Source organism: Nannobrachium achirus (genome assembly GCF_963921795.1).
Source record: "Nannobrachium achirus genome assembly, chromosome: 2".
Lineage (NCBI taxonomy): Eukaryota > Metazoa > Chordata > Actinopteri > Myctophiformes > Myctophidae > Nannobrachium > Nannobrachium achirus.
Genome location: NC_137811.1, coordinates 65,304,663 through 65,321,838, shown reverse-complemented (window position 1 = coordinate 65,321,838; position 17,176 = coordinate 65,304,663). Strand labels below are relative to the sequence as shown.

The following is a 17,176-nucleotide window of genomic DNA, read 5'->3' as shown; positions in this document are numbered from 1 at the left end:
AAATTATTGGCTCAAGAATGCAACAAAATCTAAAAGATCTCCATGACATTCTATGAAAGGCTTCATGTGGTGTGTAATTGATAAGTCATTTATTGAGTGAACTACTCCTTTAACAGCAGCAATTCTGCTCTTACATCAAATGGGAGGAGGGGAGAATTATGCAAGAATAAAAATGGACAACCGTGTCTACAGTACAAATAGTAGCTACAAATAATAGGAAGAAACAGCTTAAAATGGCTGCTCATTTTCAGCTGTCTCTCAGTGGTGGTTTTGTTGCACATTGGCTGTAACAGGTAGCCTGACACACAGTGGAAGACTAAACAGACCCCCCCAGATCCCAGGACTCAAACTAGCACACACATACATGTTTCCTTACTATCCTTACTTACCCAAATAACTACAGTATGAACACTCACAAGGAACACCAAATTCCATCTCATGGAATCCCTTGAAAAAACCTAAACAGGCATCATAACATAACATTTTTTAACATGAATTTCAACAGATATTTCCACATATGATGTGCTGCAGTTGCATGTTTCAGCCACTGGGGGGAACTGTTGTACATCCGTGGAGGCTAGACGTTAGAGCCTGCATGGTGGCACAGTGGTAGTGGTATTGAATGATGGGCCGGATCCAAGATGCAGCAGTTTGTAATGATTCTGAAAAGATCGCCAATCCCAATAAGCCAACTGGGTTATTTGCTGGCTGGTTATTTGCTGGCTTGTCTCTCCATCAGAGTGACCCCAAACTTTACATTTCACACGACTGCAAAGGGCCCACTCCCTCTCTATTTCTCACTTTATACCTACCTCTTAAAAAGGACAATTCCTGGCTATGTGAAAGACATGCTTACCTCCCATTTCTGGATCAACAAACTTTGTTTGTTTGTGACAACGACTATCTCTTCTCTCTTCATTCCTGCTCTTTTCCATCTTCTAAACAGTGGTGGAAACTGTACTGTACTGTACTGTACTGTACTGTACTGTACTGTACTGTACTCTTATGACCTGTATTAATGTGTTAATATTCTATGCTCTGCTGATTAATTGAATACATAGGACCACAATGGAAACATGTCCCTCTTTTTTTGTGTTATCCTTTTAGTCTCAGTGTTATACCTTACCTCCGTTCTGATTAAATTTTGTGACTAATAAATGTATTCAATCAATCAGTAGCCTACTTATATATAATTTTGAGGTACTTTTAGGCCTACTTGAGTATTTCCATTCCTTGACACGTGTGTACTTAGTACTGTATACGCCACTACATCTCAGGGGCAAATATTGTACTTTTTTACTCCACTACAATTACTTGACACGGCTTTAGCTACTAGTTATTTTATAGATTTAGACTTATGAATAATGATGTATTATTGTAGGTTAATCTAAAGCTACCCAACAGCACATAAAGTAATTAAAATTAGCCGCACCGTCACCAGCTTACTTTGTTGCCAATACTTAGTTAGGTGCTATTACTCTACAACAACAACTACTACTACTACTCTGTTCCTATTTTGAATACAGGACAATTCATTCGATTATACATCGTGGTATTGCTACTTTCACTCACAGAATGTTACAAATCTGAGTACTTCTTCCACCACTGTTTCTAAACACGTCTCCCTACATCTGTCCACTGTCTCTCCCTGTCTGTAAGTGTGTGTACCTTACTTCGCTCTGAAACCCATTGGGGGGCATTATGTCCCCAGGCAGTGGCCCCCCCGTCTCTGTTTCTCCCCCAGGTCAGTTGGTGTGGGGGTGTTCAGAGAGCGAGGGGCGTCGGGTCGGGGGTGAGGGTTGCTGGGGGTTGTTGTCGTCGTCGGGGTTGGGGTCATCGTTGGGGGACGCGAGCTGCAGGGCCACTTCGTTCTCGTAGCAGAACGACGAGGGTGAGCCCGCTATGTACTCGCGCTCGGCCAGCTCCTTGGCGCTGCATGACGGATGGCCGGGGATCTCGTACGTTCGATGGAAGAACGCGTAGTCCACCTATAGAGGAAAGGACGGGATGAGATGCTGGCCATTTACCGTAAATCTGTGGTTCTCAACCGACCTCTAAAATAATCATATTTTAACTGACGAGCGCTAAGAGTCGAGGCATTATATTTTGTATAACATAGTTCTATTGTGATAATAGCAGATCTACATGCTTGTAGATCGACTATTTTCACAATTTCTGCCTCTAATATTTGACAATTTGGCCAATGTTTAATTTGTTTTTAATTTAGAGGAATTAAAAAGTCCTTAAATTGACAATGTGCAGATACCTCTATCTATACACTTATGTTGGTTTGTTTACTGTTGATAATTGTAGTGACAATTTCCCTTAGAGGATCAGTGGATCAGCTTGAGTGCATTCCTGGTTGTAATGCTCATTTAAATCAGTGGTTCTCAACCTGTGGGTCGGGACCCCACATTATTTTGGGGGGTTCCCAGATGATTAACTTAATGTGCAACATTGTTTTGTCACTCAAAACTAGGGACTGATATTGTCCTAATACCTGAGGTGCCCTTTTTTCAATACATTTTTACTTTTTTAAATACAATTAATTAAAAGAGTAATTGAAAAGGTACGGCCCCCTCATGTATTAGAAGGACAATATCAGTCACTAGAACCAAGGATAGGTGTTTGTTTGTTAAAATGAATATCAAATATCTAAATACTGAATCAAGTTAAAACTAAAACCTGTCTGTTGTGTTCACAAAAGCCTGAGTAGATGATACAATGACACCAAAAATGTTTTTAAAGTGAAATATCCCTTTAAAGTAGCTATATGTAGTTTTCTGCTGACATAAGAAGGAAAAGGGCAATTGCTTATTTTAATTTGTAGTTTTTATTTTATAATATTCAGGCGGCTAACAATGCTCCCGAAAGAAATCTAGTCTCTGTGGCGCTTCTAGGAGCCGCAGTCTGCCTCCAAAACGATTATTTTATCTGTAAGAAGCTCTGTCACTAGCAGCTCATTGGTGCATGAACCAGCTGACCCGGGGCTAAAAGGATTGACAGACAGGTCTAACCAATCCGAACAAGAGGCGGTCCTGATTGGACTCTGACAGGACAGGCTATCTGTCTAGCGACCAATGACAGAACTTCTTAGAGATAAAAATAATAGTTTTGGAGGCAGATTGTGGCCCCAGGAAGTGTCACAGAGACAACATTTCTTTAGGATGCATGCTTAGCCGTCTGAATATAATAAAATAAAAAAATACCGTAGCAACTTTAACTACAGACTGCCTGCCACCTCTACCTGGTAGCAGTCTTTCCGCTCAAAGAGCACGGGTTCGAAGCGGCGTCCCCAGAGGATCTCGGGGGCCAGGTAGGAGCTGCGGCATTGGGTGGTCATGGCGGTGGCCTCCACCATGCCCTCCAGGATGACCACCACCTCCAGCTCGCTGTCGCCCTCCAGCGTCTTGCGGTCCATCTCGAAGAAGGGCGACTCGTCGTCGATCTCGTGGACGATGGTGATGGGAGACACCAGGAAGATGCGGTCCGTGCCCGTGTCGAAGCCCACGTTGAGGTCCATGTTGTCCAGAGGCAGGAACTCCCCCTCTGGGGTGACCCTCGGCTGAAAGTCGAAGAGGACGGAGAGATACAGTCAGGGGCGTCAAGTGGGACTGAGTTACCGGGGCCCTATAGGTGGAGGGCCCTAATTATTTCATACTTTAGCTATTGGAAAATAGCAGATCTACAAGCTGGCAGCGCGGCACTCTGAAAAGTCGTGAACATGTGTGCAAATCTTTGGATTTATGTATTTTACAACATTTATGACTAAAAATTTGCTTCTGGGGGGGTCCCTGGAACAAAATATTTTGAGATGGGGGTCCGTGGCCAAATAAATACATATCGTTTTGGGGGTCCTTCACATGAAGGAGTTTGAGCACCACTGACATAGAAACATCTATTCAAAAGACTTCAAAATAGCAGATCTACAAGATCTAGCAGATCTTACAAGCTGGCAGTGCGGCACTCGGTGCCGTGCTGTGAGCTTGTATATCTGCTATTTTTCAATAGTTAAAGCAAAAAATAATGCGTAATAATGCGTTCCCAGTCTAAATCGGTTAAACCCCCTGGCCCTATGAAGAACATTCATGGGGGGCCATTAGGGAATCCTTGCACCCAGGGCCCAGAATTCGGTGCAACACCCCTGGATACAGTATGTAGGGATGGGGACAAGGACAGAGAACGAGAGATTAGACAGTCGGCCCGATAGGAAGACAAAGAGTCAGACAGGAAAGAGGTAGGAAGGAAGAGATGGGTGGGAGGTGGGAGGTGCAGACACATAGAGGAAGGAGGATTAAACATGAGGGAAAGAGAGATGGGGACGGAAGAAAGAGAGACGGGAGAATGTGTCAGTGACATGATGTCAGTTTACTACCTCAAAATAAAGAGAGGTCAGTGTCTACTTTCTGAGCCAACAGAGATGCTATTATACACGACAGGTGCATTCTAGGGCATTAACGACTTGTGATTTTTGCAAGTCGACTCGACTCAGTAAAAAGTTGAGTTGAAGTCGACTTTATCGTTTGATGACGTCATCACCTCACACCAGACGATTAACTTGATGTGCAACATTGTTTTCTCACTCAACTGTAAACAATTTAAGGACTTTTTAATACCTCTAAAATGGCAAATTAAACATTGTCCAAATTGTCAAATATATAGAGGCAGAAATTGTGAAAATAGCCGATCTTGTAGATCTGCTATTTCCACAATAGATCTTTATTTAATTTTTTTACTTCGATTTTCTCTGGTGGCAGTCGACTTGTGTAATGAAGTCGACTGAGTCGACTTGTCGACTTTTTCGTTAATGCCCTAGTGCGTTCAAGTTTTTACAGCAGTTTTGTGATATTTGTCCAAAATTCTCTCCAGAATTTTCTGCTTTTTTTGTCTGTCTCTCCTACAACGTCTCCCTCTTAGTGTCCTACTGTTTGTCTCAGTAATGAAAATTGATAGAAATGGTAGTTGATAAAGACACCCATGTTGAAGAAACAAACAAACTACACCACCTATATCTCACAGCTTGGCAATATGGACCCATCTGATACTTGCCTGCCTGACATTGGAGTTACTTTCTCACAAAACACAGCAACTGTATTATGAATTTGAAGTTTGTCCGCTAAAATTGGCAGACATTGTGTACATCAACATTCAAATGAATTAGCCAAATTCCCCAGGAGATCTCAACCACAAAACGTAACAACCCGCTGTCCCTATTTTGGGCATGTAATTATAAGCAAGTAGCCCATCTAACAAGCTCACAACGCGTCATGATGTCATTTGTTTTGAGCTTGTATATCTATTTTCACTACGGTATTTGTCGTATAATGAAGAATATGGGGCTCAACTGGTTAATATCTGACCACTATATTAGGCCTCCCCTGCTAAATGTGGACACACCAGCAGTTTCCCCATGTGCAGAATTATCATTGACCCAACCTCTTTTATTTTTCAATCTCCCACCTAACCCCAGCAATAGAATATTGTATTTCTGTGAACGAAAATAATCCCTTCTGCCCCAGGTGAACTTTGAACCATGGACAGGTTATTAACAGGGATTGTAGATGCCACTGTGGTCACCTCTCAGGGCTCTAGAGATTGCAAACTGGGGGATGACTCTGACACAAGCGTGTGTTTGTCTGTCTGTGACTATGTTTATACACACACATACACTACCGCGTCCTCCAGACCACCTAGAATCCTAACAGCCTGTCTATCAGGCAGACACATGCATGCACAGGGTGTCACACCAAATTCTGGGCCCTGGGTACAAGGATTCACTGCGGGCCCCCATGAATGTTCTTTATAGGTGGAGGGGGTTTAACCCATTTAGACTGGGAACGCATTATTACGCGTTATTTGGTGCTTTAACTATTGAAAAATAGCAGAATATTTCAAATCCTTGCAAGCTTGAATATGTCAAGTCCTTCTGAGATTTTCTGAAAAACATATGTTTCCCATAAGCAAAATGTTAGTTATTTGGCCACGGACCCCCATCTAAAAATATTTAGTTCCAGGGACCCCCCAGCAGCAAAATTTTAGTTACAAATGTTCGCTTAAAAAATGCATATATTCAAAGATTTGCACGCATTTTCACGACTTCAAAAATACCAGATCTACAAGCTCGCAGCGTGGCACTCGGTGCCGCACTGTGAGCTTGTAGATCTGCTATTTTTCAATAGCCAAAGTATATAGTATTGGGCCCTAGTAACTCAGTCCCACTCCCCCCCCCCCCCCCCCCTTGTGACGCCCCTGTACACGCACGCATGCACGCACGCACGCACGCACGCACGCACGCACACACGCACACACACACACACACACACACACACAAGGGGAGATGAGGAAGGACAATGGCTCTCAGTCAAAGAATCCTGGATAAGTTAATCCATGGTAAATCTTCTATAGCCCCCGACGGGAAAATAAAACAAGCTCTCATTAACTACAACCTATATAGAATACAAGCCAGATGGCCATGGTATACTCTCTCTTTACTTCTCCCTCTGTCCCTCTCTATACTTTCTCTCCTTCTCACTTTTTCTCACAGCACTCTCACGCTCTCTTTTTCTGCCTCTACTCTGTCTGCAAACTTTTTTTTTTACCTCTTCCCTTCTCACAGCTGAGGTTTTGGACAAGGTTGATGCGCCCCCCAGTCACTGCGTTGGTATTTTCCTCCTTTTTTCCTGCATAGTACTGCGTAACTATTTGTATGTCATTCTATGTTAAATGCGCGTCTCCACAGAAAGCACTGTGGAGGGGCGCCCGCTGGTCAGTGGTCAAGGCGCATACCACATACTAGGCTATGATGCCTGCTGGCGTCGCTGGTTCGATTCCCGATCCGGACGACCTTTGCCACATGTCATTCCTCATCTCTCTCCCCATTTCCTGTCAGTCTACTATCCTATCAAATAAAGGCATAAAAAAATAAAATAAAATAAAATAATAAAATAAAATCTATAAAAAAAGAAAGCACTGTGGAAGTGGGCGACATGTAAATAAAAGAAATAAACACTTTTTTGAAAATGTTGCTACGCTCAAAACTCTTTTTGCTGCGTTTTATTGGTCTGTTATTCTATGTTAAATGAGTTACAAAGGACCCCAATTGAAACAAAACAAGCACAAAAGCTTTTTGACGTATCCTTTTAGTTGACCATGTGCCAGCGAAGTGTACCGTCATAAAACTGTGCAAACCAACGTCTATACACGACAACATGAAACTATAAAGTAGCTTCCAAGCTGCGAGGGGGCGTCAACCTTGTCCAAAACCACAGCCGATTTAGCTCCTCGCTTCTCACTCTCTACCTCGCTCGTCCTAAAAGAGTAGTTATGCACTGGTGTTGCTCTCTCTGTCTCTGACGTCAGACCCAATACCCATGTCTTTGGTAGGGAGACTTCCTTTCTCCATGCGCTCATACGTTCTTTAACCCCACTAGAACTAAATAGCTGCCCTCGTGATTTTGCAAACCCTGCAATGATGAATAACATTTCTTACACTATATTGTGTTGTTGCCTATACCTCATCTTCATAATGGGATATTTTATACTGAACTAGTTGAGAAAGACAGGAACTAAAAAGTATGACAACAACGCCCCTAACGTGGAACCACACCAGGGCCTTGTAAGGTTATATTCTGGAACATATCTGACTACCGTAGTTATGATATTTATCTGGCCTCCATTGGGCCCTCTCTGATTAATCCAGGACGTCTGTTTTTGTGGGCAGGATTTATGTTGGTTGAAATCAGGCGATATTCTAGGCCAGATCTGACTAGTCACGGTTTGACTTGATCTGGCCCCAGTCGAGACGTCACTGATTGGTCCAGGCCCTGACCGTGCTTGCTGGGAGGATATGGTCAGTGATCTTACTAGCGGAGAAACCATTGATATTCTATGCTTTATCCTTTATCCCCTTTTTTCAAGGTCTATTGACTGAAAGAGAAGCACATTAAATGAAATGTTTCAAGTGTTCAGAAAGCATTTCTCTTCTTCTTGTGTCCGTTTTGGAGACAGTTAATACAAACCCTGCCTAAACCGCACATTTGACTTGACAAAGATGTGAACAGAAGAGAACAGAATTAGTGTGAACATGCCCTGGTTATGTCATGAAAAGGAAACTCTGGTCTTTTCATTGTATATCACAGGGGTCTTCAACGTTTTCAGGCCAAGGACCCCTTAGTTGAGAGAGAGAGATGAAGCAGGGACCCCCACAACTTTTTCATAGATTCCATATACAGTAGTTTCATCTTTTGACAGCCCAATCATCAGTGTATTTTGGAATCATGTCAATTTGTGTTTTCAGATATTTAACCACTTGAATCGTCAATACTTGAAAAACCTTGACCTTTCACTCTGTACTTAGTCTGCTCTTTTCCCCCTCTACACCAAAGCTCTTAACCAAAAATAGCAGATTTACAAGCTCACCACGCCTCGCAGCAAGTTCTCCAAATATAAAAACTAGGGTTCAAGTGGTTAATATAAAAAAGGAGAAAAAAAAGTTTCTATCACACAAAGATGTGGAGGACCCCCTGCAGTAACTCTGAGGACCCCCTAGGGGTCCTGGACCCCCTGTTGAAGACCCCTCGTACTGTATATCACAATACTTTCTGGGGTGTCCTCCTGTGCTTCCCTACCTGTCCACTAGAGGTCACCTTGTCCTGTGTGTCCATTTGTCACTCTGCCTGCCCTGTCCTCCTATACTTGTCCACCAGATGTGACCCTGTCCTGTGCCTCCCTACCTATCCACCAGATGTTCTCTGGTCGCTGTAATCAGCCCCACCTGTTTATTGTTCAGTTAGCTCTAGTGCAGGGGTCTTCAACAGGGGGTCCGGGACCCCTAGGGGGTCCTCAGAGTTACTGCAGGGGGTCTTCCAAATCTTTGTGTGATAGAAACTTTTCTTCTCCTTTTTTTATTTTAGCCACTTGAACCCTATAGCATCCATATTCTGGGAACTTTAGCCAAAAATAGCAGATGTACAAGCTCACAACGCCTTGCAGTGCGTTTCAGCAAAGAGGTTTGGTGTAGAGGGGAAAAAGAGAAGACTAAGTACAGAGTGAAAGGTCAAGTTTATTAAGTATTGATGGTTTAAGTGGTTAAATATCTAGAAACACAACACATTCGGACTAATGAACCTTCGGACTAATGAACCTTCGGAACAATGCCATGGCACCCACAAATTTAGATTAACTCAAAATACACTGATGATCGTGCTGTCAAACAATGAAACTAAACTATGGTATCTGGGGTCCCTGCTTCATCTCTCTCTCGACTAAGGGATCCTTGGCCTGCTCTAGTGTGCCTTGTGACCTGTTAATGCCCGTTTCTTTCTCGCGTGTTTTGCACCTATCCATGCACACTGTATTTGTGGAAGCCGCAGGAAAGCTTAGTTTGTTGTTAATCTTGCTCAACTGCCTGCTTGCTCTGCATTTGCGTTCTTCTAACAAAAACAAACCTCCTCTGTCTTACCTTCAGCAGCTGTGCTCGGACGTGAGCCTCTACCAGGTGACTCTTGCGCAGGTTGCCGACCCTCCACATCATGCAGAGCTTGCCGTCCCTCAGCGTCACGACGGCCGTGTCGGAGAACACCAGCGTCTCGTTGCGCTTCTTGGGCTTGGCGATCTTTGCCATAACCGCCCCGATGATGAAGGCGTCGATGATGCAGCCCACGATGCACTGCAAGACGACCGCCAGCACCGCCAGGGGGCACTCCTCGGTCACGCTGCGGAAGCCGTAACCGATGGAGGTCTGCGTCTCCAGGGAGAAGAGGAAGGCCGCCATGAAGCTGTTGACCTGGAGGAAGCACGGCTCCACACCCGCCGGCGCCTCGCCGTCCGACTCCCCCCCTGCTGCGTCCTCCCCTGAGGGGGCGCCGGGGGAGAGGCGGACGGAGAGGTCCCCGTGCGCGGAGGCAATGAGCCAGAAGGCAAAGCCAAAGAGCAGCCAGGAGAGGAGGAAGGAGAGGGTGAAGATGATGAGCATCCAGCGCCAGCGGATGTCCACACAGGTGGTGAAGAGGTCACTGAGGTACCGCTGGCCCCTCTCGCTCATGTTGACGAAGGTGACGTTGCAGCGTCCGTCCTTGCCCACAAAGCGTTTCCGGGGCCGGCGGCTGTGGCGGCACCTGGGGTGGCGCCGGGCGGCGGAGGAGCAGGAGGGGTGGCGGCGCCAGGAGCAGGAGGGCGACGACAGCGAGTCCTGGTCAGACGTACGCCCGTCCCCTCGCACTACCGCGCCTTCGCCCCTCGAACCCCTCTGTAGCCCCGAGCAAACTCCTCCACCTCCTCCTCCTCTAACCCCGCCCTCTCTTCCTCTGCCATCCTCGACCAGCTCTCCCATGGTGGCGCTGTGCCTCTGCGCGTTGTTGCCGTTGCCCTGCAGGGCGAGGGCGGCAAGGGCAGCGATGCCGTTGCGGGTGTGGGTCGGGGAGGGGCTGGTCGGACTGCCCAAACCGTTGGGGCTCCCCCCCGCTCTGGCCGTGTCCGCAGCGCTCTGCGCCAGCCTCATGACCTCCTCCTCGTCCACCGGCCCATCTACCACTGCGCTGAAGCGGCGCTTCACGCGCGCCGCTCCCATTGCACACAACACGTATTCTCCCAACAGAAAAGGAACAAGGTGCAGCTATTCGCCACAGTCTTTCAAAATTAACAAAATGATGTCTGATATTACTGTAGATGCCTGAGATGGAGTTCACTGTTGAGTTCCACAGTACTTTGATAGAACGAATGATACAAGATGTGTGCAGCGCTGATAAGAACGCGTGTCCACTGTTTACGGTGAAGGAGCGTCCCTCTGCAGAGATGTGTGCAAAACCATAAACGGCACCTGCTGTGAGCACAAGATAAACCCGTCCATCGCCATGGTTCAGTCACTTGGTGGTGAAGTTGTATCTGTGGGCGGCCTTTCCTTTTCAGGTACAGATTGCTTTTTTGGAGCACGTCCAAAGTCGTAATCATAAAAACATCAGTGTCCTTACAAGTCCATATACACACTGTTGTGTACAAACTCTCTCAGTGTTTAAGTCACTCAACCATGGCCCAAGGGGTTAAAGGTTGTGACCCTAGGATTGCAGACATTGTGAGTTGGACAAGAGGGACTATGACTACAGTAGGCATGCAATAAGAGTCTCTCCGTTTACAACAAATGAGGGAAAACCTTGGGCAGACTACACCATTTCTAAAGAAAACTAAATGGCAATACAAATAAAATAAAATAAAAAAAGAGTACAGGTCAGGGTAGTTTGAGGACCTATTATTACAAAATACTTTGTACCAACAAATTATTCCCGTGTAACATGCAAATAAAGAGGGTAGATGAGGACAGGTTGTGGTAGGCTTCAGTCAAACCTAGGATATTTATTTCTACCATGCAGTCTATATTGAGCAAAAAGAACATGCTCTTTCTTACGATCCAAGCTCTTCACAGCTTCAAAACCCCGTGGTAGGATCATGAGGAGACAAACAAAAGAATACATTACTTTATGTCATACATGCTTTTGTTCCTGGTGGTCAAACACTGAATATGGACTCCCCGCAGCTTGTGTAAATGTGCAGACACACTAAATGTATTTCAACTTTGTACCTGTTCCTGTGGTCTTAAGAAAAGTTCCATTGCTTGACAAAAGGCTCCCAGCTCACTTTGCCATCTTTACCTTTGCCTGACAGCTGGATTCCTCAAGTCACCGCTTTGACAATTGCACATTCTGTACCTGGGGGTTGGTCTATCTGTGCCGTGGCCATGGTCAATTCAGAAAAGGCATTTGATATATACTGATTGTTTGAGTGGATTATATGGACTGCTGCTGTCAGCAATCAAAGCCCTACACTCCAACGTCAGATGAAACGTAACTATGGATTACCTTTGTGGAAAAGTACACATCTCTCTCTACCACGGCAGAATTATCCTCCATTACAGCTGCAGCTGAGAAATCCCCTATGCCTGACAGAGCACGAGAAGGGAGGCAAAAAAAACATAAGAGCGAAAAGGAGTGAAGCAGAGAGACAGGAGACTGTGTTAGAGGGAGAGAAATGTGGAAAAGCTGATCTGGTATATGCCTGACGTTGGTCAACAGTGTGTTCCTGATATGCATGCGTTCAGTAAAACTCATGGATGGTTATAGTATTAGATTGACTGAGGTCGCAGGAAAGTGCACGAGTCACCTGAGGATGACCTCCATGGTATTCTGTACGGGGTCGGAGGAGAGGGCTCATGTCTAGTCCACGACTGAGAAGAGCTCGAGATTTTAGCAGAAAGGAAACCAAATGGGATGGGATCTCATTCTCACACTCAGACCGGGGAACCTGAGAACATTGGAGAAATGTCCCTCGCAGAAGAGCAAGAAGAGATGGAAAACACCTTGGTAATATAGTTCTGAGAAAAATATGTGCATGCAAAATTCTTTGACAGTGAAATTAATCTATCAAATAATTGATGGCGCAAAAGCTTTTGTCCAAGAGAACATCAGACAAGCTTGAAAAAAGAAATCAGTCTGCTTGCGATCTTCGGGGTTTACTTTCTGTCTGCAACGGAATGCTGTCAAAAATATACTGTCTGAGAAACCCAGCGTCTTGGAAGTGGATACAACCGAACACTGACCCAGACTGAGTACCAAGTCATTTACAGCATCACAAGAACCACAATACACTGACAAAAACTAATGTTCTGGGTTTAGACGTTGACACGTGGGAGCCGTACGTTGTCACAGTCGCAGTGACCGAGGGGCTAGAAAAAGATAACGCCTACAACAAGTGAAAATGAGGAAAGAGATCCCTCCTAAAATGAGAAGTGACGTAGGGATTCATCTTCACTTCTCCTCATGCATGGTCACAGGAAGGAAGAAGAGCTGTTTCCTCTGGGAAGAGGAAGTCATCACCCGGCAGGAAGTCACGGAGTCCGTTCATCTGTGTCTGGTCGCTTCCTCTTCATCCACAATGTTGTTGCTCTATGGAAGCAAATGGCATGAAATCAGTAAATGAGTGTAATTCTGGGAAATTGCAAGTGTGGTTGCATTGACGCGAGTTGCGAGGAATCCACTGGGAAATTAATTCAGTTAACTTCAGTTAACTATTTTCAACCCAGAAAACCCAGTAAAAAGATGAACAAAAAACAGGTTTACTTTAGCTGGCATAAAGGTTCTCTGACCTAGTGTGTTGGCAATAGGGCATTAACGACTTGTAAAGTCGACTCGACTCAGTAAAAAGTTGAGTTGAAGTCGACTTTATTATTTGATGATGTCATCACATCACAAACGACCCACCAAATATTTTGGGGGGTCCCCAGATGATTAACTTAACGTGCAACATTGTTTTCTCAGTCAACTGTAAACAAACCAACATAAAGTTTAAGTATATAGAGGGTATCTTCACATTTCTAAAGTGCCAAATATATAGAGGCAGAAATTGTGAAAATAGCCGATCTACATGCTCGCATCGCGAGGCGTTGTGAGCATGTAGATCTGCTATTTTCACAATAGAACCATGTTATACCAAATGTAATGTAGCACTGTAATATTGGATCATTCCGTTCTTGACAATAGCGAGTTTAAGCTCGCTACGGCAACGGCAGATGACAACGGTAATCGGAAATGATCCGCGCTCGATAGATCAACCTGCCGTCGCCGCAGCCGCCTCTACTACGGCAGAAGGTCCCTTCCCACGTAGCGCCTACTCCGTCTGCTGCGTGTACGCGTCGCCATGGGAACCAAAGCGTTCAGTGAAAGGGGTGGGAACCCGTCGCCGCCGAGGCTTTGCTTAACCATTTTGATCGCTACGGCGATTACGTCATAGCAGCCGTAGTCCGCCTGGCGTTGCCGTATTGAAAACCATCTAGCTTAAACTCGCTAATAAGCAATCCTACTGCTTGAATGCTGTACAGACGCACACATGGAGCAAAAATAATGATATAAAAAATAAAAACAAGGGTTTTTTCCCAACTTTTTCGTTAATGCCCTAGTTGGCAATAGCAATCACACTAATTAAACCCTCTAGACTTTGTAAATTGGAACTCAGTTGGCTTTGTACCCTTTTCCATCTACACCAAATCTCTGCGCAAACAAAAGCTGAGCCTAATTGTAGATGGGTTATTTTTGGCTAATGTTCCACCCCAGCATAATGGATGCTGGGGTTCAAGTGGTTAAAGGCCCAGTTCACCTCTGGGACAACCAGATCTTATTTTAATGTTGTATGGGACATAAGTTATTTTTTGTGTTCAATCTGTGTTTTGAGATATTTTAGTATTTCAGCATGACTAGTGATGCATTTTGCATCATCAGTGATGAAGGGGTTGAAAATTATGCTTTGGTGATGTATTGTACAGTGGTAGTGAGTTGTCAGTGCAAGTAATGACTACTTCAGTTCTTAATTATAACTAGAACTGCACTCTGTCGACGTGCCAAACTAGTGTCTTGTGCACAAGTATAGGCATCACCCATACAGTTGCACAATTCTACAAGGCCGCTTTGCCACAAGCACTGCATAATGGAATCAAATATCACCTACACTTTAAACGGTGCCCTTGTGCTGTGAAGTGAAAAGTTCAGCCAGGTGTAATCACGGATTTCTGAAAAGAGAAAGAGGTGGAGAAAATGAGTTAATTTTCAATGCCTGGTTAATTCCAAATGTAATTAAAAATATAGCTGCAAGCAGCGATAAAGTGGCCAAGCCAGGAAAAAGTAGTAAAGCAAAAAAGCAGCAAGGGAAAAAAAGCAGGAAAAGCAAGAAAAGTGGGAGAAGAAATCAAATGTTTGCACGCACATTTCCACTAGGTCAAGGAACAGATGCCACCCTTCTCACATTGGCCTGTTGTAGCGCCACAAGCGGGTCAACTTTTCAAAACACATTTTTGGAACAAAATGCCTCAAATCACGCATGCAGCATCCGATTGCTGTGAAAGACCCAATAACCCAAATTACATGGTAGCCTATCTGGCAACTGGGATGTGCTTGAAAGTTGTTTGAATGTTTTAAAGTTATTGACATGAAATCTGAACTGAAATGTTTTGGCCACAGTGAAAATATCTGCTGCTCAGTGCTCAGTTTGAAACTCTTTCACTTCTTATTTGTGAATTTATATTATTGAAATAGGCGGTTTATCATAGCATTGTATCGGCCTACCACTATTTATGCAGTTTTATGAGCAAAATGTTGTTGTCGGGTAAAGGGGGAATTCAAGATAAAAAGGTTTTTACCAATCTTTATGTTAATACAGTATAACGTTATACTGTATTAACAGGTGTTAACTAGGCGTCTCTAACACATCTGCAGTGAACTCCCTACACTGAGAAACTTGATGCCTACTGGTTGACAAGTAGTACTCCCTGAAAGCGCTCAGGTGGCACAGTGGTAAAGTCCCTGGCCACCACCGCGGAGACTGTGGGTTGGAATCCACCGTGTTGCGTCACAATTGGCCTGTGTTCAGAGGAGGGAAGCAGGGTGGGGAGGGTGATATTGGTCATTGCACGTACACCTACGGCAGGGTTCCCCAATTAGTTTTCCCCAAGGGCCGAATTATGTCTAGGGTACCAAGCCGAGGGCCACAACAGGGGGCGACGGCAGCGTTCCTGCTACTTCAGCGACAGTTCAGATATCGTCATTGGCGGGTGAAAATCTTGCATGTCCAAAACCGTTCGTTTTGAATTTATAATTTTTAAAATTATTTAAACTAGTGAAAACAGCCGATCTACAAGCACACAACGCCTCGCGGTGCGAGGCGTTGTGTGCTTGTAGATCTGCTGTTTTCACTACTTTTGTGCGTCGGTCTTGTATGTTTTGCGAAAGAACGTACACATTTGGAGATACGAGATTTCCAGCCGACAACAATGATATACTAGTGTTGTTGCTGCTCTTATACCACCATTATTACTGGGGTTGGTGTGGGCCAGACAGTAGCCCCCCGCGGGCCGCAAATGGCCCGCGGGCCGCCTATTGGGGAACCCTGACCTACGGGCTGGGGGCGGCACGTGTCATCAGGGAATGTTGGGCGAGAGGAGTAGGACGAGTAGTGGGGGCTCCTCACTGGCAGGTGAGTCAGTAGGATACAACAGCAGGGACAACACAGAAATGAGTGTGGGGAGGAGTTTATTGGCATAATAATGACTACATTGGGGAGAAACGGGTGGTAAAGAATAACTGCCCATTCTAAATGTAGGGAGAAAAAAAAAGGAAACAAATGTACTCCCTGAAACCTAGGTATATGCTCAATATCTCCCCATGCCAAGTGGGGAATGCCACGGCTGCGGTGACAGAAACGCTTTGGATTACAGATGCGCACGTGTGTCCAGTAATCTGACGCTGATTCTGCTAATCCGCTATACTGTATACTTTACATAAGAACTGTGGATGGAGTGTATATATCACATATACATATACAGTACTATACTGTACACACACACACACACACACACACACACACACACACACACACACACACACACACACACACACACACACACACACACACACACACACACACACACACACACACACACACACACACACTGAATTTCCCCCTTGGGATAATAAAGGTATCTATCTATCTATCTACACACACACACACACACACACACACACACACACACACACACACACACACACACACACACACACACACACACACACACACACACACACACACACACACACACACACAGAGGTCAGCTTTTGAATGAAGTAGTGTCTGGAAATAGGAATGTCTTTGTGCCACTGTGGTGTGGTGTTGCATTTACCGGTATATTTTAAGACATTGGACTACTTTATTAAGGGATTTACAATGACTGAATAGGTGAAGACTCAGTGTCTTCTCCAGGACAACAGTAGTCGCATTGATAAAGATCAAATCTGTTACATTTTCTTTTACAAGGCAGTATGTTCGATGGCGAGGTTCCTACAGTGATATTTAAGCATCAAGTAATTGATGTTTAGGGGAAGTATATACAGTACTATCATTCATTGATTATAAAGTCTACTCTGCACATCAAGTCACTGATGTTTAAATTAATTTCGGGAAAACATTTCTCCCACAAGGCTCAACATTGCAACATTTAGGTTGAGAAGAGACACGAGACACGTTACAATTACCTACTATACTAAAATTACCTATTACAATTACAATTTGTTGGTCATGGTCACTTTGCCAAGAGGAAGGTTAACACAAACAAGGTCTAATAATAGCGTGGCTGTCCCGTGGATTT

At 44.6% G+C, this 17,176-nt stretch overlaps 1 protein-coding gene across 1 annotated transcript; it reads right to left on the bottom strand.

Moving 5' to 3' along the window:
• Positions 1-1,745: 1,745 nt before the first annotated feature.
• Positions 1,746-10,567, bottom strand: kcnj14 (potassium inwardly rectifying channel subfamily J member 14; the record flags this gene model as incomplete). The annotated part of the gene is made up of 3 exons (XM_080743537.1): positions 1,746-1,988; positions 3,248-3,565; positions 9,461-10,567. 3 exons carry the CDS (start codon positions 10,565-10,567, stop codon positions 1,746-1,748), a joined length of 1,668 nt encoding a protein of 555 aa, XP_080599663.1.
• Between the last annotated feature and the right edge of the window lie 6,609 nt (positions 10,568-17,176).